This window comes from Suncus etruscus, chromosome 3 (assembly GCF_024139225.1).
Source record: "Suncus etruscus isolate mSunEtr1 chromosome 3, mSunEtr1.pri.cur, whole genome shotgun sequence".
NCBI lineage: Eukaryota > Metazoa > Chordata > Mammalia > Eulipotyphla > Soricidae > Suncus > Suncus etruscus.
In genome coordinates, this window is record NC_064850.1 from 87,242,418 (window position 1) to 87,256,373 (window position 13,956).

At 45.9% G+C, this 13,956-nt stretch overlaps 1 protein-coding gene across 1 annotated transcript in view; it reads right to left on the reverse strand.

Annotated features, from left to right (window-relative positions):
* Nucleotides 1–10,633, reverse strand: part of NUCKS1 (nuclear casein kinase and cyclin dependent kinase substrate 1) — a 34,576-nt gene extending 23,943 nt beyond the window's left edge. The window contains exon 1 of the mRNA XM_049770978.1: nucleotides 10,558–10,633. Coding sequence (XP_049626935.1) covers nucleotides 10,558–10,574 — 17 coding nt within the window. The 5' untranslated portion in view covers nucleotides 10,575–10,633. The remainder of the gene's footprint in view (nucleotides 1–10,557) is intronic.
* Nucleotides 10,634–13,956: the final 3,323 nt, after the last annotated feature.

The following is a 13,956-nucleotide window of genomic DNA, read 5'->3' on the forward strand; positions in this document are numbered from 1 at the left end:
ATATCACGAGCTTGTTCGCGAGTAATAGCATATTTAAGGCGGAGAGTTTGCGCATTAAGGTGGTGAAGTTGATGAGCAAGAGAGGCCTGCTGCAATGGAGACTGGGAAGAGGATGAATTTGAACTGGAAAGCGAAAGAAAGAGGTTGGAGGAGGAGGTGCGGGTGGCTTCATCCACATGGGCATTGCCTAGTGTTAGTGGGCCTGGAAGACCTGAATGAGCACAGATATGGGACACAAAAAAAGGGATGAGATCGTTGTAAAATAAGTTGTTGTATGTTAAAAAAAAGGTGGAAGGCAGGAGTGGAGGGTTTGATGAATGGGACAGAGCCAGAAGTGAGCCTCAGCACCACAGATGTGTCTCACCAAGAGCAATATTTAAGCTTAAGGGCAAAGTTTTGATTGTTAGTCTTATTGGCTTAAGATGCCATTATTTAAATGTCAAAGTCAAGCTAACTCAGTGTAAAATGAACATTAAAAATTAGATTGGGGGCCGGGAAGGTGGCGCTAGAGGTAAGGTATCTGCCTTGCGAGCGCTAGCGTAGGACGGACCACGGTTCGATCCCCCGGTGTCCCATATGGTCCCCCCAAGCCAGGGTCGATTTCTGAGTGCATAGCCAGGAGTAACCCCTGAGCATCAAACGGGTGTGGCCCAAAAACAAAAACAAAGAAAAAAAAATTAGATTGAGGGCCCGGAGAGATAGCACAACGGCGTTTTCCTTGCAAGCAGCCGATCCAGGACCAAAGGTGGTTGGTTCGAATCCCGGTGTCCCATATGGTCCCCCGTGCCTGCCAGGAGCTATTTCTGAGCAGACAGCCAGGAGTAACGCCTGAGCACTGCTGGGTGTGGCCCAAAAACCAAAAAAAAAAAAAAAAAAAAAAAAAAAATAGATTGATGGGGGAGGGCTGGCACAATAGTGTAGCGGGAGGATGTTTGCCTTGTACATGGCTGACCCAGGATGAACCTGGATTCTATCCCCAGTGTCCCAAACAGTCTCCCAAGCCAGGAGTAATTTCTGAATGTATAGCCAGGAGTAACCCCTGAGCCTCACCGGATGTGACCCCAAAAACAAAAGCAAAAACAAAAAATTAAGACTGGGAGAACTGTAGAAAATTTCAGTACAGCATTAAAGTTTAAAAACAGATTTGGGGGGCCAGAGAGATAGCATGGAGGTAAGGCTTTGGCCTTTCAGGCAGAAGGACGGTGGTTCGAATCCTGGCATCCCATATAGTCCCCGGAGCCTATAGGGGGCTATTTCTGAGCAAAGAGCCAGTAAGTAACCCTTGAGCACTACTGGGTGTGACCCAAAAACCAAAATAAATAAATAAATAAAACAGATTTGGGGCAGGAGCGGTGGCACAAATGGTAGGGCATCTTGCCTTGCACACGCTAACCTAGGATGGACAGCGGTTAGATCCCCCGGCATCCCATATGGTCCCCCAAGCCAGGAGTGATTTCTGACCACATAGCCAGGAATGTGTCACCGGGAGTGGCCCAAAAACCAAAAATAAATAAATAAATAAAACAAACCACAGATTTGGAGGGTTAGAAAGAGCTCAACAGGCAATGCATGCTGTAGCCCTTGGTTTGGTCACCAGAACACAGCAAGGTCCCTGTTCAAACAATGTCAGGACAACTTCCAAGCAGAGTCAGGAGTAGCATTTGCGCACCATGTGTGGACTCCTTCAAGCAAATGAAAACAAAGATTAAAAAAAAAAGAACTATTTAGGGGTAGAGAAGTTAGGGCTTGTGCTTTGCATGCAGTCAGACCAGTTTCGATCCCTGGCATCTCACATGGCCCCCCTAGTCTACTAGGAGTAATTTCTAAGTGCAGAGCCAGAAGTGTGGCCCACAAACAAAAACACTGTTTAAATGCTGCAAACTACAGTGCCTGAAAGGAAAAAAGAAAATGAGAGGCAGGCGAGAGGGTGGGAGAAAAACTGGGGACATTGGTGGCAGAAAAGGTGCACCAGTAAAGGTATGGGTTTTGACACTGTACGACTAAAAATCAAACATGAATAAGTTTGTAACTGTTTATTTCATGGTGATTCTGGTGATTCAATTAAAAAATTATACAAAAAAATATGGGGGTGGGGCCAGAGTGATTAAACAGCAGGTAGGGTGTTTGCCTTGTATGCAGCTGACCAGGGTTCAACCCCCAGTGTCCCTATGGTCTCCCAAGTACAGCCAGGAGTGATTCTTGAACAGAGCTGATTCCTGAGCACTGCTGGGTATGGTCCCAAAACATAAAAAGAACCAACAAAAAATTATGGGGCAGAGCAATATAACACAGCAGGTACAGCATTTGCTTTGCACGTAGCCTACTCAAGTTGAATACCCAGCATCCATATGTCCTCAGCCAGTAGTAATTATGAGCGCAGAGCCAGAATTAACCCCTGAGTGCTGAGTGTGTGGCTCCAACCCCCAAATTTTATATAAAAAATAAGTTAAAAAATCAAATAAAAACAATTACACCGTGGCTCTGCCACTTAATGGTTACTATGTCTTGGCTGAGCCAATCCCTGAACTTTAGTTTCCTCCTGTGAAAACTTAATGTTAAGTTCCTGACACTGTAACAATTAGCAGTGTTTTACTACTCATAGCACTAACTTGTTTCACCTAAACATCACTGCAAGCTTGAACATAGAATACACAAGTACTCAATTTCCTAACTGAAAATTACTTAATGGATACGGAGAGATAGCATGGAGGTAGGGCGTTTGCCTTGCATGCAGAAGGATGGTGTTGGAACCCCGGCATCCCATATGGTCCCCTGAGCCTGCCAGGAGCAATTTCTGAGCGTAGAGTCAGGACTGACCCCTGGGCGCTGCCAGGTGTGACCCCAAAACCAAAAAAAAAATAAGCTTACTTAGTAATACCTCAGGTAGGGTGTTTGCCTTGAATGCTGCCACCCCATATTCCCTGACACCTCAGACTTCCAGGAGTAACTCCTGAGTGCAGAACTAGAACCATGAGCATTGCTAGATGTGACCCCGCCCAAACAAAACTGATAAAACAAAAATTAATGATGTATGATAGATAAATCACTTTGTAAATGTCTAGGTCTAAATAAATACAAATTACTTAGGTAATATAGGTAATTAATTTTTTAAATGTCTTAGGTGTAGAGATAGTACAGGGGTTAAGGAATCTGCCTTGTACACAGCTATCATTGGTTTAATATCTGAGTGCAGAGCCAAGAGTTAACGCTAACTAAGAATGTGATGTTGTTCAGCAGTAAAGCACTTGCCCTGATTATGTAAGGCCCTCAGCTCCATTCTGGCATCACATGTGCTCTGCCCCTGAAAAAAAGTTTCTTAGGGGGGCCGGAGAGATAGCATGGAGGTAAGGCGTTTGCCTTTCATGCAGGAGGTCATCGGTTCAAATCCCGGCACCCCATATGGTCCCCTGTGCCTGCCAAGAGCAATTTCTGAGCCTGGAGCCAGAAATAACCCCTGAGCACTGCCGGGTGTGACCCAAAAACCACAAAAAAAAAAAAAAAAAAAAGTTTCTTAGGTCACAATGAATTAATTCTTAAATAATCACCAGAGCTTTGAGAGAATACCACCCCACCTGTTATTTCAAGTACAAAAATGAAAGGTAAAGTAGGATGCTAGACTAGAAGATGTTTGAGGCATTGATAACTTAATGCGATTTAGCAGCAGTAATCTTTTAATTATTCTTAATCACAAATGGCTTTCTAGTAAATATTAACAAGGCCCCTGTTCGTGCTCATAGCAGCAACAATGATATCATAACAAAGTATTTTTGAAACATGAACTGTGTTAAAACCATTATTTTGAGGGCCTGAGAGAGCAGAGATAAGGTGCTTGTCCTGTATGTGGCCTACTCAGGTTCAATCCTCAGCACCCTTTAACTCTCCTGAGCACTCCCAAGAGTAAATCCTGAACTCCACCAGAAGTGCACCCCCCCCAATTCTGAAGTCAATGATCACAGTATTCAAAGGATAGAAATAATCATACTTTTGAGATGATATGATCTAACTCATGAGAAAAATGAATGATCTAACTCGGGAGAATGACGACAAACAAGCACCAGGTGAAGACGTTTAACTTTCAAGCCAAATCAGAAGAACATTTAACAAATCCCTTAGAATGTGCAATTAAGAGCACATTCAAAATCTGCATTTTTAAAACATGTAGTCTGTATAGCCTGTCTTTATTCATCTAGGTGGTGAACATCTGATGTTTTGGTAAACTTATCAAAAGAATAATATCTTGTAAAACAAAGTATTTCAACTGATAGGTACAATCTACTACTGCCCACTACTGGATTGATACATAACCAGCGATTTTTTTTTTAGATAAATAACAAGTATCAGGGGCCAGAGGGATAGCACAGCGGTAGGGTGTTTGCCTTGCACGTGGCTGACCCAGGATGGACCTAGGTTCGATCCTCGGTGTCCCATATGGTCCCCCTCACCAGGAGTGATTCCTGAGCGCATAGCCAGCAGTAACCCACAGTCACTGGGCGTGGCCCAAAAACCATAACAACAAAGCAAAAAACATGTATCAGAAAAAATATATCCAACTAACAATGAGTTCGTAAAATGCTTTCGTAATTTTGTGCGAAGCAAACAAACACATATACACACACACTTTTTGGGCCACACCTGGGTGCTCAGGGGTTACTCCTAGCATGCCTGGCTGCATGCAAGGAAACGGCCTACTGCTGTGCTATTGCTCCAGCACCAGTATATTACTTTTTTTTTTTTTTTGATTTCTGGCCACACCCAGTGATGCTCACAGGTTACTCTTGGCTATGTGCTTGCAAGGCATATATCTTACCTCTTGCACCACCGCTCCACCCCCATAAATTATTCTTTTTTTTTTTTTTTTTTTTTTTTTTTTTTTTTTTTTGGTTTTTGGGCCACACCCGGTGACGCTCAGGGGTTACTCCTGGCTATGCGCTCAGAAGTCGCTCCTGGCTTGGGGGACCATATGGGACGCCGGGGGATCGAACCGCGGTCCGTCTCCTAGGCTAGCGCAGGTAAGGCAGGCACCTTACCTCCAGCGCCACCGCCCGGCCCCCCATAAATTATTCTTTTTCCCCCCATCCTCCCCATAAATTATTCTTAATTAAAATTTTATTCTAGAGATAGCACAGCGGCGTTTGGCTTGCGAGCAGCCAACCAGGACTTAAGGTAATTGGTTCGAATCCCGGCGTGTGCCTGCTAGGAGCTATTTCTGAGCAGATAGCCAGAAGTAAACCCTGAGCACCAAGGGGTGTGGCCCAACCCCCCCCCCCCAATTTTTTTTTATTCTAGGGGCTAGAGTGATAGCACAATGGTAAGGCGTTTGCCTTGCACATGGCCAACACAGTTCGAATCCCAGCATCCCATATAGTCCCGAGCCTGCCAGGTGTGACTTCTGAGTGTAGAGCCAGGCGTAACCCCTGAGCATCCGCTGGGTATAAACCCTCCCCACCAAAAGAAACTAAGAAACTTATTCTAAAAAGGGTGAGCAGTAATTTTTTAATTGGTTACTAATACTATGCCACAAGGGAGTAACATTTCTTGCCATTTTTTAGAGAGCCCACACCCGGTATTCAGGTTTTACCCTTGAAGGTGCTCAGGGAACCCTATGTGGTGCTGAAAACTGAACAGGGGTCATTCACATACAAAGATGCCTTACGCCTTTAACTCTTTAGCTCCTCTTTCAATTTATAATTTTGTGTATGTATGTATGTTTGTGATGGTAGGGATCAAACTCAGCCTCATTCATGTGAGGCACATGTTTTAACATGGTATACTTCCTAATCCCCACGTCTAAACTTCAACAGGGACTTATACTTGAAAACTTTTTTTAAGATAACATTAAAAAAAAAAAGATGACACGAAGAGGTCAGAAGAATAGGGGTTAAGGTATTTGCCTTGCATGAGGCTGACCTGGCTCAATCCCTGGCACTACATAGGTTCCCAGAGGACCACTGGGAGCCAGTCCTATTCTATGGAGCCCCAACAAACCCTAAGGAAAAGATGAAACTAAAAACTAAAACAGGATGTGGTAGAGCAGGTTAAAAAAAATTTATATTGTATTTTAAAAACCTAATCCATTCTTACTCCAAACTTGTACCCTACCAAATGTCCCTGGAAGAGCTGGGAAAGTAGTTGAATGAGAGCACATGCTTGATCTTACATGAGGACCTTTGTAGCATGATTCCTGGGCACCAACACAAAGGGAAAGAAAAAATAACAACCCACAAAAGTCCTAGTAGAGATAAAGTTTTATCTCAAAGATCAACCTATTCTTAGGAAAGTCCCAGTAATTAGCAATTTCAGTGCTGAAAGCTGCTTTGGTCTCCCAATTCTATCTAGCTGTACCAATAGTTAAAACAATACAAGTTAGAATATAGAATATATGGGCCTGGAGAGATAGCACAGCGGCGTTTGCCTTGCAAGCAGCCGATCCAGGACCAAAGGTGGTTGGTTCGAATCCCGGTGTCCCATATGGTCCCCTGTGCCTGCCAGGAGCTATTTCTGAGCAGACAGCCAAAAGTAACACCTGAGCACCGCCAGGTGTGGCCCAAAAACAAACAAACAAACAAAAAAAGAATATAGAATATAATAGTCCAAAAACTATTAATCTAAAACTAAAAACGACACACCTCTCTTATCTTAAAAATGTATTCATTTGCAAGATATATTTCTCAGAATATAAGAATGTTAAGAGAAACCAGGACATCTGGTTCAATTCAAAGTATTTTTATTTTTTGGAGGGAGCCATACCCAACAACGCTCAGGGGTTACTCCTGGCTCTGCGCTCAGAAATCACTCCTGGCAGGCTCGGGGGACCATATGGGATGCAGGGAATCTCCCAGGTCCATCCTGGGCCGGCCGCTTGCAAGGCAAACACCCTACCACTGCGCTATCTCTCCGGCCCCTCAAGGTAATTTCTTGTCTCACAAAGTTAGTGCCATACTTAATATCATTAAACTATAAAATTCAAAATCACATGGTATAACAAACATTAATGCTTGATTTTTGTCCCTGGCTTGGTTGGGGGCCTCATCCTGTGGTACACGAATTCTGCAACTCCAAGTACAGAACTGGGGTAGTAGCATGCAAGATAAGTGTTTTAAACTCTGTGGACTGTGCAGTGCTTTTCTTTAGCCCTTTAGTTGAAGTTTAAACAAAGTACTGACTTTGATAGGCTCTAATCATAGTACTACTATGTGTAAAAATCTATCAATGCTAATCTGCTGGGCTGCACTCAGTGATGCTCAGGGGAAACTCCTGGCTCTATACTTAGGAATCAGTCCTAGAGGTGTTAGGAACATCTGGGGTGCCAGCAACCAAACCTGGGTTGGCCTTGTGCAAGGATAAGTGTCCTCCTACCTGCTACACTATCATTCTGGCCCCTCAATAGTCAGATCTTAAAGTCAATCTGTATTCCTGAGGCCAGAGACCTGGAGAGAACAAAGCTGACCCATTTGAATCCCCAGCAATATATGGTTCCCAAGCAAACCAGGAGTCACCTCTGAACAGTCAGGAATAGTCCTAACACTGCAAAGTGTGATAACCCCTCTGCCCTCCACCCCCGCAAAAAGGCATACATTAAGTACATGAAGGGGCCAGAATGATGATGAAAAAGCCATTAGGGCTCTAGCTAACCTTGCTCAGGCCCAACTCTGATCACACCAGGAATGGTCCCTGAGCACAGTGCTGGTTTTTTTTTTTTTTGGGGGGGGGGGCACCTGGTGATGCTCAGGGGTTACTCCTGGCTATATGCTCAGAAATCACTCCTGGCTTGGGTGACCATATGGGAGGCCAGGGGATCAAACCGTGGTCCATCCTAGGCTAGGGTGGGCAAGACAGATGCCTTACCACTCCTCGCCACCGCTCAGGCCCCACAGTGCTGAGAATAAGCATTGAGCTTGTCTCCCGCTTACTCCTTCCCCAGGAGAAAAAAAAAAGCACCTGAAAATACCTAGTTGAAATACTCCTGCAATCTGTGGTCTTGAAAGCTGCGGTATTGGTATTTTGTTATTTAAGACTGTTGCTATTTTAAAATGTAAATACAATTTACATTTTAAAATATTAGCTCATGTATTCTGAGGTAGATAGGTGCAAGATAAAGATAGGAATGGCACAGACTGCAAAAAAATATTATAAGCTCTGCTGTGACTAACAAATTAATTCCCTTCATTTGGAAAGTGGTGCCAAAGGTCACTAGTAACTCTCTCAATCTTTAAAAACAAATGCCTAGAACACTAAAATAAAAGTAAGTAATATTTATAGTAAAAGTGAAAGCCTGAGAAATATTGGTTTTAAATTTGGAAAGATAGTAGGGTGCTTGCCTTGCCAGGTTTGATCCCTTGTCCTCTGGGCACTGCCAGGAGTAATTCTTGAGAGCAGAACCAGGAGTTATCCCTGAGCATCAGGTGTGACCCAAAATAAAACGAAAACAAAAGTAATGGTCCGAGGAAGAAACAGGCCTGAGGGCAGAAAAATATACCTGAAAGAAGCACCTGACAGTAATTTTTTTTCATACTGATGGGGAATGTTAAACAAGGCCAACTATTTTCTGCAGGTCAATGTCTATTTTGCTAAGTATCCTAAAGTACAGATTCGCCAATTGCACCCTGAAACAGAAGCACTTCCCTACGACATGGCTTTATTGCAAAATTTAACAAATCACCAAACTCAAGTTTAATTCTTTCTGCTTTATTATTGCTCATGGAGTATATTAAAGACTTTAAAAAGTTACAGACTTTATCACTAAAATATAATCAGAAACCAAGTAATTTTGAAATCAATCATTTAAAGTGACACGCCCCCAAGTCTGGGATTAACTTCATTCTCCAAATAGAGGCAAAAAAAAAAAAAAAAACATACTTAACGTTTTTAACAAATACCGAACAAAAGTTGTGCATAAATCCAAAGGACTCGAAACAAAACAAAAAAAAAAAATCCATTTGTTTGCTTTTGTTTAGAAGGTAGAAAAGTTTATTGAAAGGTAAAGGAGAGGAAAAAGGAACTCTCCGCGTGGGGAGGAACTTATTTTAGGGCTAAGTTTATAAGTGCACTTCTTAGATGGCTGCCCACCTGGTGAAATTAAAATTTCAAATTCCAATTTTCAAATCTGGGAACACAAATTCTGACAGGTGGAGTATATGTCACAACAATAAAATCACTTTTTTTTTAAAGAAAAAAGTAGGTAATTTCTTTCAGAAGACAGACGATCCAACCCAGAAAAATATTTTTATTAAAAATTGTCTATTTAACCTGATCCTCAAGCACATAGTCAATGGAAGCGATGAGATACATCGGGTCTATTTCCAGGCCAGAAAAGCAAGCACATAGAGTCGAACTCTCTACCCGGACCCCAGCCAGAGAAGGCGAAACTCTAGCCGACGGTACAGGTTGGGAGAAAGAAGGCAGACATGCGGGCATGCAGGCCAGGCAGGCGGGCCGTCTAGGAACCGATCCCTCTCCGGATTCCAGACCTCCTCGCCTTCGAGCAACTCTGGGTCCAACACTTCACAACTTAGAATGGCAGAAGAAGGGGAGCAACAACAGTTACGGCAGTTGGCGCCTTAAACCTTTACCGAGGTCGGCAGGAAGCGCCACGCAAGCGGCCCGGGTCAAGGACGGACGACAGTGCCCAGGCGCCACTGACCGACCTGCTCGCTCCGAGCCGGGGCCGAGGCCTCTGCGACCGGCTGGGCGAGCAGGGGAGTGAGGAGGCGTAAGTCGCACGTTGCACACAATAGCACAAGCGACAGCCAACTTGGTGAGAGTCTCAGAATCCTGGCTAGCGGGGGTGCGAATTGTCCAAGTTGTGTGTGTCTGTGTGTGCGCGTGTGTGGGGTGCTTGCGAAAAAGCGTCCGGAGCAGCAGAGCGCACAGGCGGGCGGCCATCGGGGCGACGCACCCGGGCTCTGGGCCGGGCCGCTACCACGCAACTCGCGGGCCCGAGCAAGGTCGTGCGCGCCGTAGAGGAGCGAGAGGCGGAGACACGGACGGAGACAGCCACCCATCCCTTCCTCCCTCCCTCCATCCGTCCATCCCTCCATCTCAATCGCACTCGGGCCTGAGAAGAACCCGAGCCCCGCCCCGAAAGGCGGAGCCCGCCGGAGCCCCGCCCCGTGCCGGGAACAGCCCCCCGTGCGTTCGGCGAGAAGGCCCCGCACCCCGCGCCGGCAGAGCGGGGAGAAGAGGGGCATGGACGTGCCGTGGCGTGGCGTGGCGTGCTGCACCGCCCCACGGCGCGGACGGTGGGTGGCAGCCGTGTCCCGGGGCGCTGGCTTCACCCCCGCCCGCCGGCCCGGCCAGGCCCGGCCCGGCCCAGTGCGGCGGTGGGGTGGGGGAGGCGAGGCGAGCGAGGCGAGGGAGGCGGCAGGGCCGGCCCGGGGCCTTGCAGAGGCCGAGGCGCCGCCACCCCCGCGCGCCCCAGCCAGCATTAGCATTAGCACCCCCGGCGCTCAAGGGCGCGTGCGGGTCCCCGCAGGGGAGGAAGCCGCGCGTGGCACACACCCCGCCGACCCCGTTTCTGGGCCACCCCACCCCCTTCCGGGCCTCGGGCTCCGCACTGACCTGACGGGCCGCGACATGTTCGCTCGTGGACACCGGGCCGAGTCGAGAAGCCAAAGGCCGGACCCCCCCCACCCCGCGCGCTCGGCGCCCCACCCCCCCGACTCCGGCCGACGAGGCCGCTGGCAGCCGCCGAACCCCGAGCTGTTGCAGCAGGGCGCTCCTCCCAAACTCCGCCGCTGCTCCGTGCGGGGCCCCTTAATCCGACGAGCCCCCCGCTCCCCCGTCTCTTCAAAATGGATGAATCAAACCAGCCGAAAATGCGCCAAAGCCGCGCGACAACCGAACCCGCTGGGGCCGGCCGGCTCCGCCCCCCCGCTCCCGGCCATTGGCGGCTGTTTCCAGAAGCGCCGAGATCATTGGTCCGTTTGAATCATCACGCCTCGCCAGCCCCGCCTCTCCCTCGTAGGCTCCGCCTCCTCCGTGGGGTCCTGGTCGTCAAGCTGAGTTGAGAGCGCGCGCCCGCAAAACAAAAATGGTCGCTGCTCGGCTTCCACTCTCCTGGTAGCTACTCCGGAGTGGCCGATTCGTCTTGGCTCCCTCACCTTCCTTCGAACGTCTTGGAAAATAATCGCTCTCGGCTTCGATGTGGTTTCGTGTGACTTTAATGTGAGGTCGTTTCGCCTGCCTGGATCATCTAGGAATTCCACTCCTAGCAAACCTGTAGGTTCAGCGGCTGATTCGTCACTCTATGACTATGTCAGAATTGGAGGGAAATTTCTATAGTTTCAAAAAATGTGACCTTAAGCCCACAAGCTTCTTACCCTGGCTTCAGCATTAACCCTCAGGAGCCCAATTTTTTTTTTTTTTTTATGCTGCTGCTGCTGCAGTAGAAGGGGCCATGCCATCCAAGGAATAATTTCACCTTCTATTTCTATTCTCTATTCTGGACCTTGATATTTGCTTCAGGGTCATTAAAACCCCAAACCCGAACTGGGCAGTTGAGACCTTAATGATCTGGACCACCAGTTTTGGGTACACAGATGTTTCCTTTTGAAAATCAGATCCTTTCTTTAATAGCTGTATAAATATATCTGCTTGCCTCTATTTTCTCATATGCAAAATGGGGAAAAATGATAATACCTCCTTCCTATATGGCATTAGGATTGAGTGAAGTATGAAAAGCTTTTAGGTCGCTTGAGTCAACGCTATTTAACAGGACCCTGATCCCTGAGTCGAGATAGAAGGACTGCCTCAAGACTTCAATCAGATGATTAAGTGTGACAGATCATTCTCTTTAAACCCATAAACATTTGTTGGCTCCTAAAACTCTCAGAGGATCCCTAAGAGTGAAATAGACTTCAATCCCTGCCCTAGGCAGCCTGTTAATAACCAACTGAAGATACACTCCAAAGACAAACAAAGCCAGCAATAGTTCCTCCGAGCAAAGAAAATAGCTCAATCCAGCAGTGAAGCACTAAATATGTTAACTTTTGCCTCTTCCAATTCAGTCTCTTTCTGGCCCAATTATCCCCCCTTTTATATTTAATAAAAGAATGTAATGTGGAGCTGGCTCAGAGGGCATGCTTTGCACCATGCTGTGCACAGTGGGGTTTAGTCTTGATCAATAACGGAATTTGTGAGGAACCTGAGTGATAGTACAGCCAGTAGGGCATTTGCCATGTACCCTAACAACTCTGGTTCAATCGGCATTCCATTCCCATAGGGTCCACTTGAGCACAATCAGGGTGATTCCTGAGTGCAGAGCCAAGAATAATATGAGGATCCCTAGTGCTTGCTTCCCCCAACTCCCCTCCAAGCTAAAGAATGGCACCATTGAGGCCAGAGTGATAGTACAGTGGGTAGGGCATTTGGCTTGCACTCAGCCAACTGGGGTTTCATCTCCAGCATCCCATATGGTCTACACCAGCAGTGCTGGGAGTAATTCTTTTTTTTTTTTTTTTTTGGGGGGGGGAGTAATTCTTGAGTACAGAGCCAGGAGTAACTTCTCAGCATCGCCAGGTGTGGTACAAAACAAAACAAAAGCATGGCGCCCCTCAACCCCAATGTGAGTGAGTCCTGGGAACTGCACAGAAATAGATCCTCCAAAAGATGTATAGCAAAATTTATTCTTTTATCTATTTTTAGGTGTATAGCTCTGTCGTTTTATGTGCATTCATGTTGTTGCACTGTTCATTCCGATTCATCTCCAAAACCTTTTTACTTTCTGAATTGAAATTCTGTTTTCAGTTGAAACTCCCAATTCCTCTATTTCCATTCCCTGGAAACCACCATTACTGTCTGGTTTTGTGAATTTAACTAGCATAGGAACTTCATATAAATGGAATCATACAGTATCTGTACCTTATTTGCATATTTATTTCCAGATTAAATTATATATCAACAATTGGAACATTGTAAACCAGGGATGTAGTTCAGTGATAGAACACTTGTTTTGCATGTATGAGGCTCTGAGTTCAATTCCTGACACCACAAGGCACCCTGAGTACCAACGACCATAGTAACCCTAACACCAAGCTGGAAGCAACCTGGAGCAATCTGCTTGGTGTGGCCCCCAAATGAACAATCAACTCTAACACTGTACAAACTGAATAATATTATACTGTATTTATATATCACATCTATTCAAGAATCCTTCCTATTACTGTCAAAACCCCAGCACAGAGGCTGAGGTAGTGCAGTGATCATAGCTACCTTACTGAAGGCTGTCTTGTTAGGTAAGCACTAGAATTTTGGCATATATCATGATTTAATATTGTTGATAGGAATCAGAGGAATCCTTGTTACTCATTTCTTTCTTTTTGTTTTTGTTACTCATTTCTTGGGTAGTAAAAGGAACTGGCCATAGTTAACATGTTGAAGGAGATAGAAGGGCCAGAATAGATTTTCTCACCCTTGCATTGGCTGGTTATAGTTCAAGATCAAAAAGGCAGACTGAAAGGGCTTTCTTTTCAAAAATGAGGCTTCTAACTTACTTTGCTCCTTTAGTTTCAGCTAACATTTCTCTTTGATTTTCTTCCTTTGGTATTTTATAAAGCAATTTTTACAAGAAAACTTTATTTAATTTTGGGGTACACATCCAGTGATGCTCAGGGATTACTCCTGGCTCTGCTCTCAGGAATTACTCCTCACAGTACTCGAGGGATCATTGGAAAGCCAGGGATTAAAGAGATGTTGGCCACATGCAAGGCAGAGCTCAACTCACTGTGTTACCTCTTTGGCCTCGAGATGAGAAAAACTTTAGACCCCAATTTCTAAGACCAGAAAGACAGTACATTGGTGAAACATATGCAGTGCCAGAGATGGAACCAGATTATACAAATGCAAGGCAAGTAAGTGCCTTAAGCCCTGTACTGTTTCTGGCCATAGTTGGCCTGATAGGTGAATATGTGTAGAAGTGTGCCTATACAAGAAGCTCCTCCTTGTCTCATTGATTACCAG